This window comes from Dromiciops gliroides, chromosome 3, assembly GCF_019393635.1.
Source record: "Dromiciops gliroides isolate mDroGli1 chromosome 3, mDroGli1.pri, whole genome shotgun sequence".
Classification (NCBI taxonomy): Eukaryota; Metazoa; Chordata; class Mammalia; order Microbiotheria; family Microbiotheriidae; genus Dromiciops; species Dromiciops gliroides.
In genome coordinates this window covers 445518611-445540840 of record NC_057863.1, presented here as the reverse complement: position 1 = coordinate 445540840, position 22230 = coordinate 445518611, and the positions used below count along the sequence as shown (strand labels likewise).

General features: G+C 35.7%; 1 protein-coding gene across 1 annotated transcript in view; it reads right to left on the bottom strand.

Moving 5' to 3' along the window:
• LRP2 (LDL receptor related protein 2) overlaps nucleotides 1–22230 on the bottom strand; it is a 262918-nt gene that overhangs the window by 101928 nt on the left and 138760 nt on the right. Inside the window, exons 32-38 of the mRNA XM_043995927.1 lie at nucleotides 19592–19758; nucleotides 14214–14357; nucleotides 11009–11118; nucleotides 6057–6234; nucleotides 5021–5234; nucleotides 3269–3508; nucleotides 2378–2566 (exon numbers count right to left, since the gene is read on the bottom strand). Coding sequence (XP_043851862.1) covers nucleotides 2378–2566; nucleotides 3269–3508; nucleotides 5021–5234; nucleotides 6057–6234; nucleotides 11009–11118; nucleotides 14214–14357; nucleotides 19592–19758 — 1242 coding nt within the window. The remainder of the gene's footprint in view (nucleotides 1–2377; nucleotides 2567–3268; nucleotides 3509–5020; nucleotides 5235–6056; nucleotides 6235–11008; nucleotides 11119–14213; nucleotides 14358–19591; nucleotides 19759–22230) is intronic.

The window sequence follows — 22230 nt, the reverse complement described above, 5'->3', positions numbered from 1 at the left end:
CTCTTAAACCTTCTGTCTTTGTGAGCAAGTCTCAACTTCTCAGTGCATCATTCTAAAGTTGCTCTAAAATTTTCTAAAACTCTAAAATCACCAAAGAACTTTATTTGAGAAGCAACAATAGAGGGAGTTTTCTTATACTGATGATTTTCATATACACAGGTCTGATCCAAAACCAAGTTCAAAATTTGATACAAGAGTCTAGTTAAAGTTCATTTTATTTATATGATTGCATTTATTACCAACATTAAAGCTCTTAATCTGATTTTTAACAAAACATAGAAGTGTTCATTGTTACAAGTCATGCTATTAACTATGTAATCTGTATGGATTGGAGGCATATATTGATTCCCATTTTTGTAAGATATAGTTGCATTGGGGCAACTAGGTGACACAGTGGATAAATAACCAGCCCTGGATTCAGGAGGACCTGAATTCAAATCCGGCCTCAGATACTTGACACTTACTAGCTGTGTGACCCTGGACAAGTCACTTAACCCCAATTAACCACAAAACAAAAAACAAAACAAACAAATAAAAAAGATATAGTTGCATTCCTTCCACTAACATCTTACTCTAGGACCTCATTAGTGCATGGAGGTGAGCCAAGGAACTCAGAAGACTCAACCCAGGAAGGGAAAATTCTAATAGAACCTAACAAACTTCAAGTATAGGCCCCACAACAAGACTATGTATATGTCTATCATCAGAAGGCTAACCTAAATTAAGAACCCCCCCACTGAAGGTTGTGAATCATGTAATGAATTTTTTGGTCACAGCAATTCATGAAGTACCTCTGTTGAGTCCTCGGCAGGGGTGGGGTTGGGGGTCAGGGGGCAGGGGGTATGATATGCACTGATGGAACCAATGCCCATACAAATGAATTCAAATCATGGTTCATTTGAAAATCCATGTTATGGTACACCATGCCCAAGTGGTAACTATTTAATTGATTTTTTGGGGGGGCAGGGCAATGAGGGTTAAGTGTCTTGCCTAGGGTCACACAGCTAGTAACTGTCAAGTGTCTGAGGCCAGATTTGAACTCAGGTCCTCCTGAATCCAGGGCCAGTGCTTTGTCCACTGTGCCAACTAGCTGCCCCCTATTCAATTGATTTAAGGTAACATTTAGATGACAGGAACTGATTTAAAAATCAACGTTCTCACCTAAAGAGTTATAAAACCGTATATACCCTTTGTCCCAGAAATACCACTATTTGATCTATTTCCCAAGGTGATCAGGGAAAAAGGAAAAAAAAAACCAATATGTTCTAAATATTTATAGCAGTTCTCTTTGTGTGGTGGTGAAGACCTGGAAATGGGAGGGATGCCCATCAATTGGAGAATGGCTGAATATGATTATGATGGAATACCACTGTGTTATAATAAATAATGAGCAGGTTGATTTTAGGAAAACATGGAAATACTTGCATTAAATAATGAAGAGTGAAATGAGCAGAACCAAGAGAACCCTGTATATAGTAACAATACTATTGTTCAAAGAATAGATGTGAATGACTAAGCTATTCTGAGTTATATGAATATTCAAATCAACTACAAAGGACCTATGAAGGAGGATGTTATCCACTTCCAAAAAAAAAAAAAAGAACTGATATATAGAACTATACATTGTATAGTTTCACATATATGTCAGTGTCAAATGTTGGTCTTCTGTAGTCTAGGGTTGGGAGGGAGGGAAGGAAACAGATTAGAATGCAAATGTAACACCTCCCCCAACAAACAAACAAACAAATAGACAGACAGACAGACAGATAGATAGATAGATAGATAAAATAATTTGGCAGGAAAAAAATCAAAGTTCTCTTTTTAAAAAAATTTGACATTACCTTTAAGTGTACTCCTTGACTAATCATAGCTATTGCTAATTATGAGACAAGGTGTTACTATGTGTGAGAGCTGAATGTTTCTTAACATAGAATCAAAATTGAAAGTTTCTGGCCAATTTTTTTACAATTTTTTAAATAATGGAATTGTGATTTTTAAAAATCTATCATCCGAGACATTGGCATCAATTGTCCTTCATGAATATAATCATATAGCTGATACTTAATAATTATACATTATGATTATAACATAATTATATTAAACTAATTCATACTGCATATTCATTTGAAATTATTCCAACAGTAATTATCTAGGACACAAGCTCTGCAGGATACATAGTTTAAACAAGCTTAGGCTAACGAGGCCAAAAACGCAAAAAATATAAAAGGAATAAATTTCTGTTGGGTATAATCTCCATGAGAGGAGGAGTTGTATCATTCATTGCCTAGGGCCTAGAACAGGGCCTGGCACCTAGTAAGTACTTAATCAATACTTATTGCTTGATTGATTCAATGTAATTACTATATGTTTTACCTACCTGCTACCCAATCGACTGCAATACCCCGAACTCCATTTTGTCCTATTCCGTTTGTGATAACACTTCTAAAATAAGACCCATCAGGTTTAATTCTGCGTATTCCATTCTGAGATGCTACAGTGCTGCTGAAATCACACCAGTAAATGAAACCAGAAGGCACATGGACATCCACATGCAGTGCGTTTCGTCCTAAAACATTTAAAAGTTGATACATTAACCATTCTGCACAGTTAGAATTTTTGCATACATCTACCTTTCTACTGCTATCCTTCTTGCCTCTCTCTTCTTCCCAAATGCCTATCATCCCACCCCCACGAAAAAAAAACAAAAACTTGTTTTACAAGTTTCCCTACTTTGGGAAATTGAAAAACAAAATAACTGAATTTTATGTCTTTTTGTAACTCATAAATTTCAAAAGTCTGCATTATAACCAAAGTACCCCAAGTGATTACTGGGGTAAACACTAGTGACTTGCCCTACCTTTCTATTTCCTTTTCAATTTTATTCTTTTCTTCCCTGTCCTTCTTCTTCTCTCTCTATACTACCTATGACACACTATTAGCATACTACCATCCCTGTTAAAAAATCTATCTCCAAAGCAATTTGGAAATAGATTTCTTATTTCCTTACATTCTCTTGCATCAGCTTTTTATTAAAAAATGTGTGTGTGTGTGCATGTGTGTGTAGAACCACTAACTCATATAACATTTTATTTTGCCCTATAGTGATAGGAGAGTTCCCTTTAGCAAAAGGGAAAGAGAAGATTAATTTCTTATCTGATCTATCTCAAATGTGGAGGTATGGACAGGGGGTATCTATGAATGACAGACTTGGACCTATACCTGGTACTGAAATGAAGTCAGATATGAACATGTCTTTACAGTCTCCTACCTCTGCCTGCCAGTGGTACCATGGCTTCTGAATGATCTGATGCTTCCAAGCTAAAGCCTTTGATTGCAGTTAGCATCGAAACAACTATGAATGAATTATATGGTGAGCAGGTTCGATTATCAGAGTTAAGTTTAAATCCTGTAGCACAAGCACAGGAAAACAGCCCTCCAGGGATAGGCAGGCAAATTTGCTGACAAGCATTTATGTTGTTGCTACAGCCATTTGACAAACCAGCAGAATCTAGAATAAAAGCAGAATTGAGGAAAGGGGGCGGTTAATCACTTAAGACATTTTCTGGTCTCCCCATCTCCTATTTTAAAATAGAATCCCAAAATAGCTCATCATTAAAAGTCACAGCAAGGAAATAACATATATACTATCATTCACATGCCAAAAAAAAATGGAGGATAACAATATCTGACACCTAAAGATACTTGAACTGAATGTTAATTACTATTCAGTAATATTAAAATGATCATTAGTTAACATTTCATTACAAATTGTGTACAATGAGACAAAAACAAAAATTTATGAACTCTTTTCATGTATATACATTAGTTTCTTTCCTTGTCCCTTTCATATTATATTACAGTAATCCTGACATTAAAAAAAAACATTTCAATTTTTAAATCCTGACATTTTAATAATATGACACACAAACACACCCTCAGGTATCCAGGACAATGGTTCTCTAACTTTTTTTAACCTCAGGACCCCTTTTATACTCTTTTTTTGTTTTGTTTTGTTTTTCTTTTCTTTTCTTTTTTTTTTGTGGGGCAATGAGGGTTAAGTGACTTGCCCAGGGTCACACAGCTAGTAAGTGTCAAGTGTCTAAGGCTAGATTTGAATTCAGGTCCTCCTGAATCCAGGGCTGGTGCTTCATCTACAGCACCACCTAGCTGCCCCCCTTTTATATTCTTAAAAATTACTGAGGACCTCCTCAAGGATCTTTTATGTGGGCTATCTACTGATATTTACTCTATTCAAAATTAAAACATCTCAGAGTGACCCTGGGCAAATCACTTAAACCTCATTGCCCCACAAAAAAAAAAAATCTTGACTTTACAGACCCCCTGAAAGAGTCTCAGGGACTCCTGGGGGCCCCAGACTATACTTTGAGAACCCTTGTGTCAGGCATGTTTATGTGATAGATTAATAAAACATTCATTTTCACATTAAATAAAAGAAATCATACAGAGCTATTAAACACTAAGAGAGAAACTTGCTTGGGAATGAGTGCTTAACAATAACTTGTTTAACAATATTAGAAAGTAACAGGTTGGTGATCAAAAATTTTCAAGTACTAAATACCACCTTGTTGAAAGAGGCAAACTGCAAATGATATTGTTTCTAAAAGCATAAATGGAAAATATGTGTCATGATGGAAGGCAGAGGTTAAAGATATGAAGAACCCTCTCCTTAGGGGCTGAAATTCTAATTCCATTGATTCTTCTGCCCAAGTCCTAGGACCTATGATTCCTTTGAACAGCTTTAAGGAAATATCAGTAAGGCAGATTCTAAATTATCTCACTCCTCTCTGAGTCTTAAGAATATTAGTTGTGTAGACATGGTAAGGAGTGGATCTATTACCTAACAAATCCCTGCAAGTACATGCAACTTCATAAAATGCTTGAGGGATGGCATAATTTTTTTTTACTATTATTTTATATGATTTTATTTTGGAGTCTGTACCTTGAGTGTTTGGGATATTTGGGCTTTTATTATTATGGGAAGGGGGTGACAAATACTCACTGTCTCTGTAATAAACTCGCAGGCACCTCAGGTTGGGAACATTGTCCCTCAGGGCGACTTTGTTTGCACCAGTAGATTTGTCAACCCTCTCAATAACCTCATAATCTTGGTCGGTGTAATAGAGGAAGGAATCATAGACAGCAATTCCCCATGGATGAGAAAGATGGAATACCACGATCATTCGATTGGTACCATCCACATTTCCCCTCTCAATCTAAGGAAGCATTTAGCATATCATTAGTTTTACATAAAAGAAAGAAGTATCAGAAACCATCCCGGCTCTCAACTTCAGATTAGACTATATAAGCAGAAGTATTTTAAGTAAAACTCCAATGAACATATGGTGTCAAATTCTAAGCTCTGTAACTGAAGGAATTGAAGGAGTTTCCAGGGAAAGAGATTAAAAGAATTAAAGAGTTGGAGGGGGAAAAAAAAACTTTGAGGAACAAGTGAAGAATTAGCATCATTTACCCTGAAGAGAAGATCAATTTGACAGTTAGTGTGATAAAGGGTTATTCTATAACAGATTGTGACAAGCTTTTCTGAGAATCTACCAGGAACAGAAGAAATAGACTTGCATTACAAAGAGGTTTTAAGATAGACTCAAGAAAAATTACTGGTAGAAAAGAGTGAGTAAATACCGTAACAATTTTCTAAGACAAATTATAGACTCTACATCTTTTATGATCTCAACTCCTAGAACAGCAAACATTAACAAGAATTATGGCAAAGCAAGTTAAAACTCCATCTGTATAAGATACATGAACTTGTTGAGACAGGGTGGTAGAGGAGAACACTGAATTTGAAGGTAGAAGACTTAGGTGTGAATTCCAATTTGGGCATTCCCAAAACTAGTTGTGTGACTGTGGGCAGGTCCTAACTTCTTGGATCCTCTGCTTCCTTATCCTTAAAAAAAAAAGAGGATCATGATACTTTCTCTACCTACCTCAAAAAGCTGTGGTTTAAAAGGAACTTTGTGAGCTTTAAAAGCCCTAAACAAATGTAAGTTGGCTATTGTTATCATTATTTTTCATACCACTCCTGTGCTGGTGACTGCCCAGTATAGCTTTTGTTCCTTAATGTCAATGGTGATGAACTCTAAGTGGTCGAGGTTTCCAGTGAACAGAGTTTTTATCTGTGAGCCATCCATGTTAGCACTGGCAACCTTTGCTGGTATCCCACTTTCAGTTCCATGATCAGTCCAGTACATTTTCCTGTAACAACATAGGGTGACTTAATGAAGAAAGGAACCTAATTAAAGATGAGCTGCACCTATTCTTAACATTTTCTAGCTTGTTGGCTTTGTTTACTGATCTCTGAGAAAGTTAATGAAACCCAACCCATGTTTCATCTAGTAGATCATTAGTACCATCCCTAGTCAATTACAAAGTAGATTCTCTATCATGATAACTGAAGCCATCAATCTTTGGGACTATTTTCTCAGAGATTTGACGAGGACTTTTGCACAATGATAATTATAAAAGTCTCTCAACCAAACAGGAGAGAGATATGGTACAAAGAAGGCTCTTGGCAGACAAAAGACATTCAGAAGACAAATGCTGACATAAATATCCTAGCCTCACTTTATAAAGAAGCTTTCCTTGATTCTTTGTTCTATAAGAAAGCCAAATGGCAGAGACCAGGAGAGGAGAAAAGGGGATAGCTATTAATTTATTTTTGTGAATCCTTATTTGTCCCTAGAAACCATTAACTCTACTTCCTCATATAGTATGATTTTTATGAGGAAAATTAAAAGGAAGGATGGATTTTAATGTAGCTAATTAAAGGAAAAGGAGGTGATAATTTCCTAATAGATGAAAATCCCACTGTTATGCTGGTATCCAGGGATTTCTTCAAGAATCAATCAATAGGAGCAACTAGGTGGAGCAGTGGATAGAGCACCAGCCCTGGAGTCAGGAGGACCTGAGTTCAAATCTGGCCTCAGACACTTAACACTTACTAGCTGTGTGACCCTGGGCAAGTCACTTAACCCCAATTGTCTCACCCCCCCCCCAAAAAAAGAATCAATCAATAAATAAAGTCAATTTTAAAATGCCTTGAAAATGCTTTATTTCAAACAAATAATAAAATTTTTTACCATAGCATATACTTCACTTCTCCAATAGACCATAGGACCTCATTAATTTAGTTAGGATATGGGATACAACCAAGTCTTGCCTCCTCGTCCTATCCATATGCTCTTTTAAATTCTACACTGTGGGTCCATTCAACATTTGGGGGAGGGGAGGAAGTGCCTTTTTCAAGGTCTCTTAATATTTTATGTGTACCAGTACAGAATATAGATTCACCATCTTTTATCCCTAATTCTTGGTATATGATGCCCAAGCTCCCTTTAAAGCCATATATATCTTGAAAAATATCTTTTCTGCTGCTTCTTGTATTCTAATCATCAATGGTAACATGCCATTTCCCATTTATACTTATATAGCTCACAATTGCCCTAAAGGTGACTAGATATGTTAATTCTTCAGATATTTTATGTTATTCCATGATTCACTATCATACATCATCACCAAAAGAAGTAAAATAGATGGGGTTTTACTTTAGAGAGAAGCTTAGGGTCACTGAAAGACCTGACCAATTTTTCAAATGGAATCTGACTTACTATCTTCCTTGTATTCAATCATGATCCCAGTTCAGTGCCCATATGCCATGTCTATCTGGGCTATTTGTACTGTTGCACCATCTTAATGAGATACTCATTCAACCACTTAGTATGGACAATAAGCGTTCTTTATCTTTTTTATTTTTCCTTTGTGGACAATCAGGTCAAAATCTTTTAAGTAGTTATGAATCTCACTCAGGAGGATGTACAGCATCAGCAATTTGATGCAATTAATACAAGAAAAATCACAAACAAGAGCAACTAGAGGATCTCACCCTTTACAGACTAACCCTCTTCCATTTGAAATCTATACTGGACATCCTCCATGACAGTATCAAACACCATAGGTGAGTACATGTATTCCTCTTTAGTGCCTTGACAAAAATAATGATCAGTGAACTGCCAAAGCTCTCTGCACTATTACATCTATCAAAGAATCTTGTATAATCTTCATATATGAATAAGAGATGCCTTGTTAGAAGAGATCCCTTAAGGTGCATTTTGCTCTACTGAATCAAATGCTTTGAGTCAATGAACAAAAAACATAGTGGAATATGATATCCTCTGTACCGATTAGTCAATTGTATGATTGTAAATGCTATAGAATTTGAAAAATTCTGCCTTATCATCTTTTCCTCAAGGGTACTTTTGATATATGTGTAGGCCATTCTCATAAATATTTTGTGGAGCTGGAAAAATATATGAAAATTAGTAGTGCCTAATGTCCTCTTAATCATCTTTTTTTGTAAGTAATTACAAGATTATAACCCTAGAGCTGGCTGAAAGGGACATCAGAAGCCACTTAAGCCAACTTCTTTATTTTTTTTTTTGGTGAGGCAATTGGGGTTAAGTGACTTGCCCAGGGTCACACAGCTAGTAAGTGATAAGTGTCTGAGGCTGGATTTGAACTCAGGTCCTCCTGAATCCAGGGCCGGTGCTCTATCCACTGCACCACCTAGCTGCCCCCAACTTCTTTATTTTATAGATGAGAAAACTAAGGTACAAGGAAGTTAAATTATTTATTCAAGGTCACACAGGTAGTGAATGCCAGAGGCAGGATTTGAACCCACGACCTCTAAGTCCACTGCTAGTGCTCTTTCTGCTCTACCACGTTGCTTCCTTCCATGATTTCTTTCCAATCATTCTGCATCTTTCCTGCTTTTATATATTTGAGAATAAATCTCTCACAAATCTCAAATTTGTGTTATCTCAATCACCTTCTTCTTTCTCTGTGCAAACTGACCTAATCCAATTGCTCTTCATTCTTTAGTACCATTTCTCTTTCTTTGTGTAGCATACTGGAAACTTCAGTATGGTGGTTCCACTGTCACTGTCAAAGAGTTTGTTATAGAAATGTTGACAGATCTTTTCCATATATTAGCTTGTTGTTTCCCTTCCAATATCACATATAAATTATCTCAAGATATTCTGGTTGAACTAAATCTCTTACCAGGATTTCTATGAAACCATTATTACTTTACATGACTTCTCAGTCTGCTGTGACAATACTACCAATAATCTCCTACTATGCTCTTTCATAAGATTTCATAAATTATTTTGTATTCTAAACCAACACTTCCATAGGATCATATTTCATCACTGATATTTAATACCTGTGTGACCTCTGGCAAGCTACTTAATTTCCCTGAGCCACAGTTTCCTTATCTGTAAAATAATAGGGTTGGGCTGGATAGTCTCTGAGATACTTTCCTGTTTTAAATTTATATTCCTATGATCCAATGAATCTATGACATTCAGATCAGATAATGAGAATATATTCATGAGAAATTAAAATTTATCTTGGTTCACTTCCTTTTATAAGTCTAGTTTTATATGCTTTTTGTTTTTAGAGTGAGGGAGATAAACATGTGTAAACAGTTTGACCATTAGTGGAAGGAAATCAATGCTCTAATAAGATTCTGTGTTAACAATCAATCAGAAAACAAATGTTTTTATCCCCACTGAAAACATTTATTTATTGCCTAGACTGGCAATCCCAAAATCCACATCCTACTATTTCTTCCTCCTCTACCTATTGAGAAAGCCAGAAATATGATATTCCTTATACATATAAAATCATGCAAAATATATTCCAGTATTAGCCATTTTACAAATCAGCTAAAAAAATAAGAAAAATATAGAAAGGGAAAAAATATGCTTCCTCTATACCCCTGAGTCCATCAGTTCTCTCTCTGCATGTAGATAGCATTTTGTATCATGAGTCCCTGGGAGTTGTTTTGAACCAAAAAAGATTGTACATGAAACCACAAACCCATATTACATGCAATCTGCTTTCTTAAAGTATATGCATTGGCCTCATAAACAATATAGTCATGTACATGATGTAGTTTTGATTTAATCAAGAGATTAAAAATGAAACACAAACACCAAAAGAAAGAATTAGAATGAGAATAATTAGCTTAGAAGAGAAAATGGTAAACATTAAAAAATTATAAAAATGAAATCCCTAAGACCCATAATAGATTAAAGAGAAATACATTACTCCATAAGACTGCAAAAAAATCAGTACAAAACCAAAAGATTGAAAAAATAGAGGAGAAAAATCTAAGATATGTGACATCAAAAACAATTGACCTAAAAACAATTCAAGGAGAGATAATTTAAGAATTATTGGACTCCCTGAAAACCATGATTAAAAAAAAAAACACCTGGACAGTATACTTTAAAGAATCACAAGTGAAACCTACCCAACTCTATTGGAATCAGAGGACAAAGTAATGATAGAATCCACCAATCATCTCCTGAAAGAAGCTGGTTTGATTTAAGTCCCAACAAAAATACTACTTTCTACAAGAAGCTTTTCTTTTTTTTTTAGTAAGGCAATTGGGGTTAAGTGACTTGCCCAGGGTCACACAGCTAGTAAGTGTCAAGTGTCCGAGGCCAGATCCGAACTCAGGTACTCCTGACTCCAGGGCCGGTGTTCTATCCACTGAGCCATCTAGCTGCTCCTACAAGAAGCTTTTCTTGATCCTTCTCCTTTAATTCTAATGTTTTCCTCCTATTGATTATTTCCAATGTACACTATATATAGCTTGCTTGCACATAGTTGTTCCCTTGTTGTCTCCCCCATTAGACTATGAGCTCCTGGAGAGCAGGAACTACCTTTTGCCTTTCTTTGTATTACCATTGTGCCTAGCACATGGAAGGTGCTTAATAAATGTTTATTGACTGACTGAATACTTAAATGCTAGGCACTGTTCTAGAACCTGGCAATAAAAAGATAAAAATGAAACAATTCCTTTCCTCAAGATTATATTCTCCTGTGTGTTTTGTTGTATTATACTTTGATATAAAGAATAAGTTTGATGTTAAGAAAACCATGTATAATTTTGTAAACTTACCCATTAGCTGGATCAATAGCTATGCCAACTGGAAGGCCAACTCCAAGAGGGGTCCCATCATTGGTAATCAGAGATTTTCTGTGCCTTGTTTCACCTCTAAGTGTTAAAACCTGTAGCAAAAAAAATAACATAAAAAGTAATAAGCATCAAGAAAGCATACATATGACTAACTCACAAAGCATAATTGTAGATGGGTAGGAGGAAGAGAATAGGATAGTATGCTGAGAAATAAAATACGAAGAACATGGTAGAAAGGCTCAAATGACATGCAGACAACAGCATATAATTGTGTACTTCAGCATATTGACAAAAGGATTCTATCAAATAACAATACCAGGAAAAGAAAAATCATTCACTCAAATGTATTCTCAGTTCCCTTAACATTTTTAGAGAGAAAAATTTATAAGGAAAAGTATTTCTCATTGGGGAAACTTTCAAAATTACTACCAGAAGAAACAGCCTCAGAAAGGACCAAAAAGTTATATCTTTTTTACTTTTTTTAACTCTACTCATCCTAAGATCTAAAACACACTAATGCCGTGTCACAGATTCTCAGTACTAATTCACCTGGTCACGATACTATCACCTGTAGCATATTACTAAAACTACTCTATGCATGTAGGCTGATCTGAGCAGTAGCAAATTCCATTCCAAGTCAACAGCTAGTCTGCTGAGTACTTTAGAATCACTATGGTCTCACAAGGAAAGAATCACTAGTTAGCCTCCAAAATTCAGGCAGGCCTTTTCAATATGGAAGATTGAGCCAAAAAAATCAGTACTTCCAAGTTTTTACTGATGTGAATACTGCCTGGGAAAGGTGAGAGATAGTGACAGTAAATATTTAAAGAATATTTCTTGAGAAGGCAGAGAGCAAAGAATGAAACATGTTGTAATGCAGACTAGAGACTGGGATTTTTGACCTAGCTCTAGTGTGTGAACCAAATAAGCCACCTAACTTCTGTGGGTCTCAGTTCCCTAGAAAATGAGAACTTGATGATTTCTAAGTCCCATCCAGCACTGACATCCTTTCACTTGAGGAATTTTGCCACCAAAAAAGTACATAAATGGAAATCCAGTTTCTTGCCCCTCATATTTTATTTCTCAGCATACTATCCTATGAACTTCCAATCCACTACATCGATCTGATGAGTCTTCTTTCAGACTCAGGATTGCCAAGGTGCCTTTCATTGCAACAAGGCTTTCATTTCCCAAAGTCTGTGATTTTTTTTTTTTTTGTAAAAAAAAAAGCCCCTGTTTCTTTTTTTTTCTCCATGGATGAGGTTCTCACTCTCTCATGTTTTTCAATCTCCTTTAGTTGCAAAATTCCTTTTAGATAACAGACATATAGCTACCCCTAGTGGGAACCAGTGTGTCTATTTCTTCAGCATGTATCCTTTATTTTTACATTGAAATTAAAGAACTTTCTTTATGCTAAAAAAGGACAAATAATAGGGAAAACATCTTTTTATTAATTAAACTGGCATAGGGAGAGAACAGCTTCATTTGCAAATAAATCAATGCTGTTTAAATCCTTCACAAAGGAAAAAACAAATAAAAGATACCCAATTGCCCAATTAATCCAAGGTCATTCTTCCTGAAGGACTTTTAATGATAATAGCATAAAAATATTGTAAGAGACAAATGCTGATCCAATTAAGTTAAATTAACTTGCATCCAAGTTAAATTAGTTAAATCTTGGATGTGATGTTTTGTTTGTATATTTATCCATTCTTTCAATCACTCAAGAATCAAGATCAACTTAAAATCTTTTCTTATATAGTTAAATGAGTGTGCTAATATTTTTAGTGAATTTCTGTATTTTATTCAATATTTTCTATTACATATTCCTCAAATTGATTATATTTCATCTAGCTTAATTCCATCTGGTTTTATGCTATAGAGAAAAATAAAGATTTATTAGTATATCATACTTTCTTCTTACTGGGTAGTCTCTAATTTACTCTAGGCGAGTTGTGTTACCTTACTCTTACAAGCTCTACTTGCAATACCCCTTCTTCTTTCTAAACTTAGATTGGGTTGAATAGACTTCAATAAGCCACAAACTCAGTTTGTTTCTGAACAGCAGTCATTAACTAATGATACATAACAAAATAGATAATTTATTTAGGATTTTTATGAAAAATTATCAAATTCAGCCACTATCTACTTGGTTTCATAGGGATATAAACAAACAGCATTTCCTTCTCCACTCAGTACAGTCACATATTGACTTGGTTGCTTGAGTTGCTTCTGAAATTAGCTTAAGGGCTAATGCTTATGAAATGCAAGAAACCCATCAAAAGAATTCAGAATTCAGATCTAGTTTCTGTTCCCAAAACTAAGGCAGAGACATCCAATAATCTACCTCAAATCAGAAAGGTAATATTTGACTTTTGATTAGAATTGAAATGGGGAGAAACAGAGTAAATACTCAGGAAGAGAGAAAGCAGCAACAGTAAATTCTTTTGAAAAATTAATTATCTCCACTAACTCTGAAGACTTTAGTGTCCATACAAGCAAAATATACTTCCTCTTTCATCTTGGTATGAAAGGAAGGAGAGGAACAAACATTTATTTATAACTTACCATGTGCCAGGTATTCTCCTAAGTGCTATACAAATATTATCTCATTTGATCCTTGTGACAACTCTAGGAGGCAGGTAATATTATCCTCATTTTACAGTTGAGGAAATTCAGGCAAAGGTTAAGTGACTTTCCCAGTGTCATATATCTAGTAAAGTCCAAGGCTAGATTTGAACTCAGGTCCTCCTAACTCTAAGTCCCAGCACTCTATTCAATGAGCTACCAAGATGCCTTGGTAGATTTCTTTTTCAATAATTTCAAAGTCTACATTATTATTTTAATTTCTTATTTTTCTAAATGATGGCTTCATATAGCTAGAGAAACATTTTTAAAAAATTTTCATTTCAGGAACAAGGCAGCAAGCTGGCACAGTACAAAAAGCATTGAACTTGGAATCTGAAAGACCCAAGTTCAAATCTTGTCTCAGACACTACCTTGTGACACAAGGCAAGTCACTTAAATTGTGCCTCAGTCTCCTCATCTATAAAATGGGGCTAATAAAAGCAACAACTTCATAGGGTTACAGTGAGGACCAAATGAGATAAAATTTATGAAGTATTCTGTAAATCTTAAAGCACTATATATAAATGCTAGCTATATAAGATGATTTTGGAATAATTACCTCAATCGATTGTGTTTCCGGATTAGTGTAATAAAGATTTTTAGAGATCCAGTCTAATGCTAGGCTTACTGGAGATCCCAAAACAGATGCAGGAGCAAACACTGTCCTGTTGGTGCCGTCTGATTTCACTCTGTGAATTTCCCCCTTGGAAGAAAGGCAAAGAAAGTGAGGCAATTTCAAGGACAGGTATTCTTAATAAACATGCTTTCTCCTACCAAGTACTTTACTCATTTAATGCTTTGTATATTTGAGGCAAAGGTAACTTAACCACTAGTTTTTTCATTGGTGCACGTTCCTGGCTGCTAGATATTAAAACCATGTTTCTGCCAAGGCCTCATCCTAGAACTTCCCTCATTACCTGGGACCTCCTTACCCTAGAACATTTAACTCTTCTACAGCCTTCTCAACCTGGAATAGCCTTCTGTAAGTTCCACCCCCTCCCTCCAATGGTCAGTTGCTCCTATGACCTCCAATCTATGGAGGGCCTAAAATGGCTTTAATTCCACACCCCCCATACCTAGATCTTGTTTTGGGACTTCAAAACCATGAGACCGGCCAGCTAGATGGCACAGTAGTAAAGCACCAGCCCTGGATTCAGGAGTACCTGAGTTCAAATCCGGCCTCAGACACTTGACACGTACTAGCTGTGTGACCCTGGGCAGGTCACTTAACCCCAATTGCCTCACCAAAAAAAAAAAAAAAAAATGAGACCAGGCTGGGTACCTTCATCTCCACCTCTCCTCCCATTTTTTGGCTCGCTTTTATGTGTGATCTTTCACCATTAGAATGTAAGCTTCTTGAGGGCAAGGACTAACTTTCTGCTTGTATTTTCCTACCCTCTGCTTAGTACAATGATTAGCACAAACTATCATTTAATAAATGCTTATTTCCTTCCTTAATCCTGGCAATGTACAAAACTGATTTTTAAGTGTGTGAACAGAAATGTATGTACTCTAGCTTGAAGGGAATGAGGATACAAGATTCACTTATTAGACTGTAAACTAAGGTTAACCATAAAGATATTTCTTCTTTTATGACAGGAATAATGATCAAAATGACTCCACCAAAGATGTGAAATGTGAGGCCTGGGAACTTGGTCTCAAGAAAGTGGAATATTATTCTGGAGCCAAGCAGCCCCAAACAATGTCTCATCTTTATCACTTCTATCAGCTTCTCTTACTTAAATTCCACCAGGGACACATAATGTCAAGGTGATCCTGAGCTGTTCTCTGTTTTGTTGGAAGAAAAGGTGTGAACATCAAAATAGAGACTAGAGAGAAACTGAGGAAGTAATGCAGGCAGAAGTAAAAGCCTCAGTAAAAAAACCAAATCTTGAGATGGAACTGGGCTACTGCTGAGTATATAGGGAAGTTGTGAGAGATTGCTGGTTTAGATTTGCTTCATCCCCAGTCCCTCCAGGGTCCTCCTGTCACCTTCTCCAAAGGATTCTTATTTATTTAGATTTTATTTATTTTTATTATATTATGATTTACATAAATTTATATATAAATATTATTTAATATTTAATGTCAAATAATATGTACTACTATCCAATACTATAGATAATATTACTGAAACTATATTTAACATAATACTATTATAATATTTACTATAATACTATAGAAATTTATTTGATGGTATTAAGCATTATATTACTATATTAAATTTTTTAATACCATTAAATATTATTTCAACCTGAAAATCATTTAAATTTGTGGGATTCGTATTTATATTTAGAATATAGGGAAAGTTAAAAGAGAAAGCAGACTGGGATGAAAGGGAAAATACTCCTCCCTATGAAAACATTACTCAAATTTGGATTTGCTGTTCCTTGAGGACAGGGATTAACTTTATCTTGATGTCTCCTATGCTTAGCATACTCCTTGGCAAATAGTAGGCATTTTTAATGCCTGATGATTGATTCAAATGACCAGGAAGTATTGGTGAAAGGGCAGACATTGTGAATGAGCAAACTGATCACCCCATCAGCAATCCTTCCTAAGGATTGCAATCACACCATATTTTCTCTGTCTCTCTGTCTCTGTTGCTGTCTCTGTCTCAGGCAATTGGGATTAAGTGACTTTCCCAAGGTCACACAACTGGTAAGGGCCTGAGTCCAGATTTGAACTCAGGTCCCCCTAACTCTACGGTCAATGCTCTATCCACTACAATGACACCATTCTTAAAGGAAATGATGTGGTAGAAACAGCACTGGTTTTAGACTCCAGACATCTAAACCCATACTAGCTCTATGACCTTGGATGAGTGACTGATCCTCTTTGAGGATTGGTTTTCTCACTTATAAAATAGGGAGACTAATACTTTCAACTTTCTTATGTAATATTTTATCTACTCATTATGCTCCTTGACTCATCTCCCCTTTCAAATCCCTTCTCCACACAATTGCTTAAGTGATTAAAATTCAGGTCTGATCATATTCACGTCCCGTTCAAAAAACTCCAGCAGCCCCTTATCACCTCTAGGATAAAACAGAAACTCTCCTCTGGCAACAGTCTCTCTTCAGTCTAATTCCCCAAGGTTACTGTACACGACTCTCCTTTGTTCACATTATATCCCAGCCAAAGAGGCTGGAATATGGTTCCTCATAAATGACATTTCATCTCTCAACTCCATGACTTTGTCCCACTCCATGCCCAGAATGCACTTCCTCCTCATCTCTACATTTTAGAACCCCTAGCTTCCTCCAAAATTCAGCTCAAATGCCCTCAAATGTTTGTTCCTACAAGAGGCCTTTCACAATCTCTACTTCTGCCAGAACCCTCCTCAAAAACAAAAACAAAAACAAAACTCCTTGCTTTTCTTTGTGCACATTGTTTCCCCTAATAGAAAGCAAGTTCCCTGAGGACTAGGACTATTGAATTTTTGTCTACCCTAGTATGAGATATTTAACAAATGTTGGTGGATTGACTGGTTGATGCCAACCCCATAACGCTGTCGTGGGAAAAGCACTGTAAATCTGACATGTAAATGTCAGGTAATATTATTTAGTAATAATTGAATTTTTCTTTCATTTGTGTCATTAAAATTTGCAATATAAAATATTCAGGATATCCTGTTGATAAAGCACAGAGGAAGAGCTTGGGCATCAAGTAGAGCAAGTTATGATAGGTTTTACCACTACTATTTCCATTTTTCAGTTCATAATTTCAAAAAATCCCAAGATTTAAAACACAATAATAAGTAAATATTCACATAAAAGACCAAGGAAGGGATATATTTCAGAGCAGAATTTGGAAAAGTTATACTAGGGTGAGTAGCATCCATCCAGGAGAGACTAAATAAGTGCTATCTGACAAACTAGATTGTCTCCCATGGTTATAAGTTCAAATAAAATTTTATATGTAACTCCCTATGAATTTGGAGGAGAGGGAAGAATATTAAAATGGTTTGGATACTAGAATAAACAAAGATGGATAAATTGCTGAGAAGTATCCTGTAGAAAAGAGGTAAAGAACTGTTATGGCATAGAGGCTGCTAAGTAACCCCCAGAGAAATTCATGGTGCTACTCAAACACTTTCCAACAGATGTCCATTTTCTTTTCTCTTTTTCCTTCTTTCTCTCATCTCTCTTATTTTCTAATTTTCTTCCTCTACATTCCCTTCCTAATTTTTTTTCTTCTTTCTTTCCTTTCTCCCCATTTCTCCTCCCTGTGCTTTAGGCCTGTCAGTGACATCCAATGGTACCACAAGCATTGTTTAGATCTAACTAGTGGCAATCAGGACAAAAAGTTGCTGACCCTTTCTCTGGGGCAATTTCATGCTTGTATGTAAGTGCTTCAAAAACACACAGGCTGATGGGTATCAGGCATTGGCATGAATTAGATTTCATTAAGGAAGCAGTATTATGTACTGGGAAAAGTATTTGCTTTAATGTCAAGTCTTAGTTGTAACACTTATTAGGTATGTTACCATGGATAAGTCACTTGAGTTCTTAGAGTTTCAGCTTACTTATTTATCTAATGAAGATAATACTTGGATAACCCACCTCAAAAAGTTGTTGTGAGGAAAGTCTTTGTACAGTATAAAGCACCATAGGTATGGAAGATATTTCTTTTAATCATGAAGTATGATTTCAAAAAGGAAAAGGACAAATGTTGGAGGGGATGTGAGGAAATTGAGACGCTAATACACTATTGGTAGAGATGTGAACTGATCTGACCATTTGGTAGAGCAATTTGGAACTATGCCCAAAGGGCTATAAAATTATACATATCCTTTGATACTCTAGGTCTATGTCCCAAAGAGATAAAAAAAAAAACAAAAAAGAAAAGGACCTATATGTACAAAAATATTTATAGCATGTCCTTTAGTGGTGGCAAAGAATTGGAAATTGAAGGGATGTTCATAAATTGGGGAATGACTAAGTATGGTATATGATTGTGACAGAATACCATTGTGCGATTATATGACATGATGAGCAGGATACTCTCAGGAAAACCTGAAAAGACTTATATCAACTGATGCAAAGTGAACTGAGCAGAACTAAAAAAACAGTGTACATACTAAAAACATTGTATGATGATCAACTGTGAATGACTTAGCTATTCTCAGTAATTCGATGTTTCAGACAATTCCAAAAGACATATGATAAAAATGCTAACTAAATAGTTTTATTCCATGAATTGAAAATAAAATAATTTTTTTAAAAAGAAAATGCTATCCACCTCCAGAGAAAGAACAGATGTAGTCTGAATGTGGATTGAAGCATACTTTTTTAACATTATTTTTCTTGTTTTTCCTATGTTCTCTTTCACAACATGAGTAATATGTAAATATGTTTTGCATGACTGAACATATACAAACTATACCAAATTGCTTGCCTTGTCAATGGAGGTGGGGAGAGAGAGAAGGGAGGGAGAAAATTTGAAACTCAAAAAATGTTTAAAGAATGTTAAACATTGTTTTTACATTTAATTGGGTAAATGAAATGCCTTTTAAAAGAAACTAAGTCCTTGAAAATCTGGGGAAAAAAGAAACTATCATTCCATCCACAAAGGGAATTCTCAGGACAAAATTCCCTCCGCCAATACAAATCTGTAGTTTATAGTCTAAGATAGCTGCCTTGCCTAAGCACAAAGACATTAAGTGGCTTGCTCATGGTCACACAGATAATACATGCCATAGGATGGTCTCAAGCCCGTCTTCTTGACTAAAAGGCTGGGTTTTAATCTCCTATATACGCTAAGCTGCTTCTCAATAATATGATTATGTGTGTTCAACTAATCAAGAGATGTATTCATTTCATCCACTTCTGCACCATTTCACCAGTTTCAATAATACAAAACAAATTATTCTTATAAAGACATTGTTCAGACTTTTCCAAAGCAACCATAGATTTCCCCTAAAATAACACTCACTGGATTTTCAACCCAATAGATGAACTGCTCTGAATCATCAAAGTCAACATCGTAACCGTTCTGTATCCCCGCAATAGGAACCATGGCATCATTGGTTTTCTCCTCAGGATTAAGGGAGATTCCATAAATTATATTCGTTCTTACAGTTATGAGGAAGGGTTGTTCAACTGTGAAAACAATACAACATCAATCAGAAATTTATTCTAATGTTATCCACTACTTAGTGAAATGGGATACAGCAGGCTGTTACCTTTTCATGGGATAAACTTTCACTGTATCAATAAATGCAAAGCACAAAAAATATTTATCCAAACAATTGCAGCATTATACAAGGGTTAACAGAGGATCTCAATAGGGTCCAGTACCCTCAATTTTAGGGGTCCTAAATTTCTCATCCTGTTATTAAAGATCCATTATTCTTTTTCAGCATACTACATTGAGTAGAATAAAAAACAGGATCTGGACTCAAACTGGGTTCGAATCTTGATTCTGCCACCAAGGAAGGACCTATCTAATTGGATCAGTCTCTTCACCTCTCTAGGACTTAATGTCCTCATCTTCATGATGATGGAGTAAGATCTCTAAAGATCCTTTCCAATTCTGAAGCCTGTAAAAGAAAGGCATTGCAAGCTTTCCTTGATAAACCAGTCCATATTTGATGAATTTCACAGTAGAAAGCTCTGTTTCTGGATAGCTACTCAGATAATTGAATCATGGATCCAGAACCTGGATGTCTCTCAGCAGCCATCTGATCCAACCCCTTCATCCTGGAGACCCAAAAAGGAGAAGGATTTGGCCAAGATCACACAGGGAGTAAATGCTAGAGGCAGGCTTTGAATCCAGGTAGCACCAGCATTGGACTCAGGGGCCTGAAAAGAGGGTTGATCCCTCAATTCCCAGGTGTGTGGTGAAGGTCACAGGTGTTCATGTGCATTGGCTCATAGACTTAGAGATATTGGGGGAGCTAGAAGTCATCAAGTCCAACTCTCATTTTGCAAACAAGCAAACCCAAATCTAGAGATTTTAAGCGAGTCGCCAAGAGTCATACAATTAGTAAGTCAGGATCCAAATCCATATCTTCCTGACTCCCACCAGTTCCAGGTCATCCCCCTTGATCTTCATCAGCAGCTGAATGAGGAGTACTTTTCCATTCCCCCCACCCACTCCAGGTCATTTTAGAGATGAAGAAACTGGGGCAAACAGAGTGAAATGGCTTCCTCATGGTCATATAGCTAGTAAGTGTCTCAGGCTGGATTTGAACTCAGTTTTTCCTAACCCTAGGCCCAGCACTCCTTTCCACAGTACCAGGCTACTAAAATCATACCTCATTACTGTAGGATCCTAAATCTAGAGGTAGAAGGGGTCTCAGGGATCATTTTGTTCAATCCCTTCATTCTACAATTAAGGAAAATGAAGCCCAGGGAAGATATGTAAAAAATCTGAGTTCAGTCTGAATTTCTAAGTCAGAATTAAAGAAATTATGCTATATTACTTTCAAAAGATACAAAATTACAACTATGAAAGCTATTCAAGTGTTGCCTACTAGATGCCTTCAGGAGAATTTTACTTAAAATAAGAATAATTTACATTTGGCAAATTAACTATATATAAATTTGTAATTTTAATATTTTAAAGATGTTTAAAATTTATGTTCTCCATTGAAACTTAAGTAGCCCTCCTAAAACTTGATGCTATTAATTTGCTCACAGATAATTTTCTCAAAGCCACCCAGGTGCCCCCAATTACACTAAGCTTATGTCTTCACTTTTACCTGATAATCAGTGAAGTTTGAAGGATTTTGCTGACAAATAATTGTTCTAATTTTATATTGTTTAATTTAATCATGTTGTTTAATTTAGGCTTCTCTTTTTTTCAAGTTTTTTGAAAAATCATATTTATTTAAATTAAGCACAAATATTTTCTGAGTAACTATAACAGAAAATGTCTTCTAGGTACTAGTACTAGAATACCCATCTCTGAATTTTTTGTGGAAGTATAATTTTTTAAAAAGTAATGGTCTAAAAATTTCAAAGACATGATTTTATTGTTATATGCTTCTCTACCAATGCAAGTTAGCACCTTCTCTGAAATTTATCGTTTTAAAGATTTGCCCAAAGCACTGGTGTCAAACTCAAATAGAAATGGACCATTAATTCATACATAAAGAACCCTGTAGAAAGCATATTTACTTAGTTTTAAAATGTAATGTTATTTATGTTCTATTATATTTTATTTATTTTTTTAATCTGGTTCTTAGAGAGTATTGTCAACTTATGTAGCCTGAGGTGTCATGTTTGACACCTTTCTTCCAGAGCACAGAGAGACTGTGACTTGCCCAAGGTAATACTGCCAATGTGTATCAGAAGGAGGTACTTCCACCCACGTCTTCCTAGTGTCAAGGTCAACTCTCCTCTATCCATTACACCACACTGCCTTTTGAATTTAGACCTGGTAAAAGCCTTCAGATCAAATCAACAAATATTTGTTATCTTGTTTAAGTGTCTACATTACTAAAAGCAAGAAGTATTTCCAAATTACACAAGTCTTTTAAAAAATCCTTTCTGACCCAATCCCCAAATGCCTTAAGTAAGCAACTCTCCTTTGGCTATAGTTGTCACAGTTCCTACCCATAGCAGAAT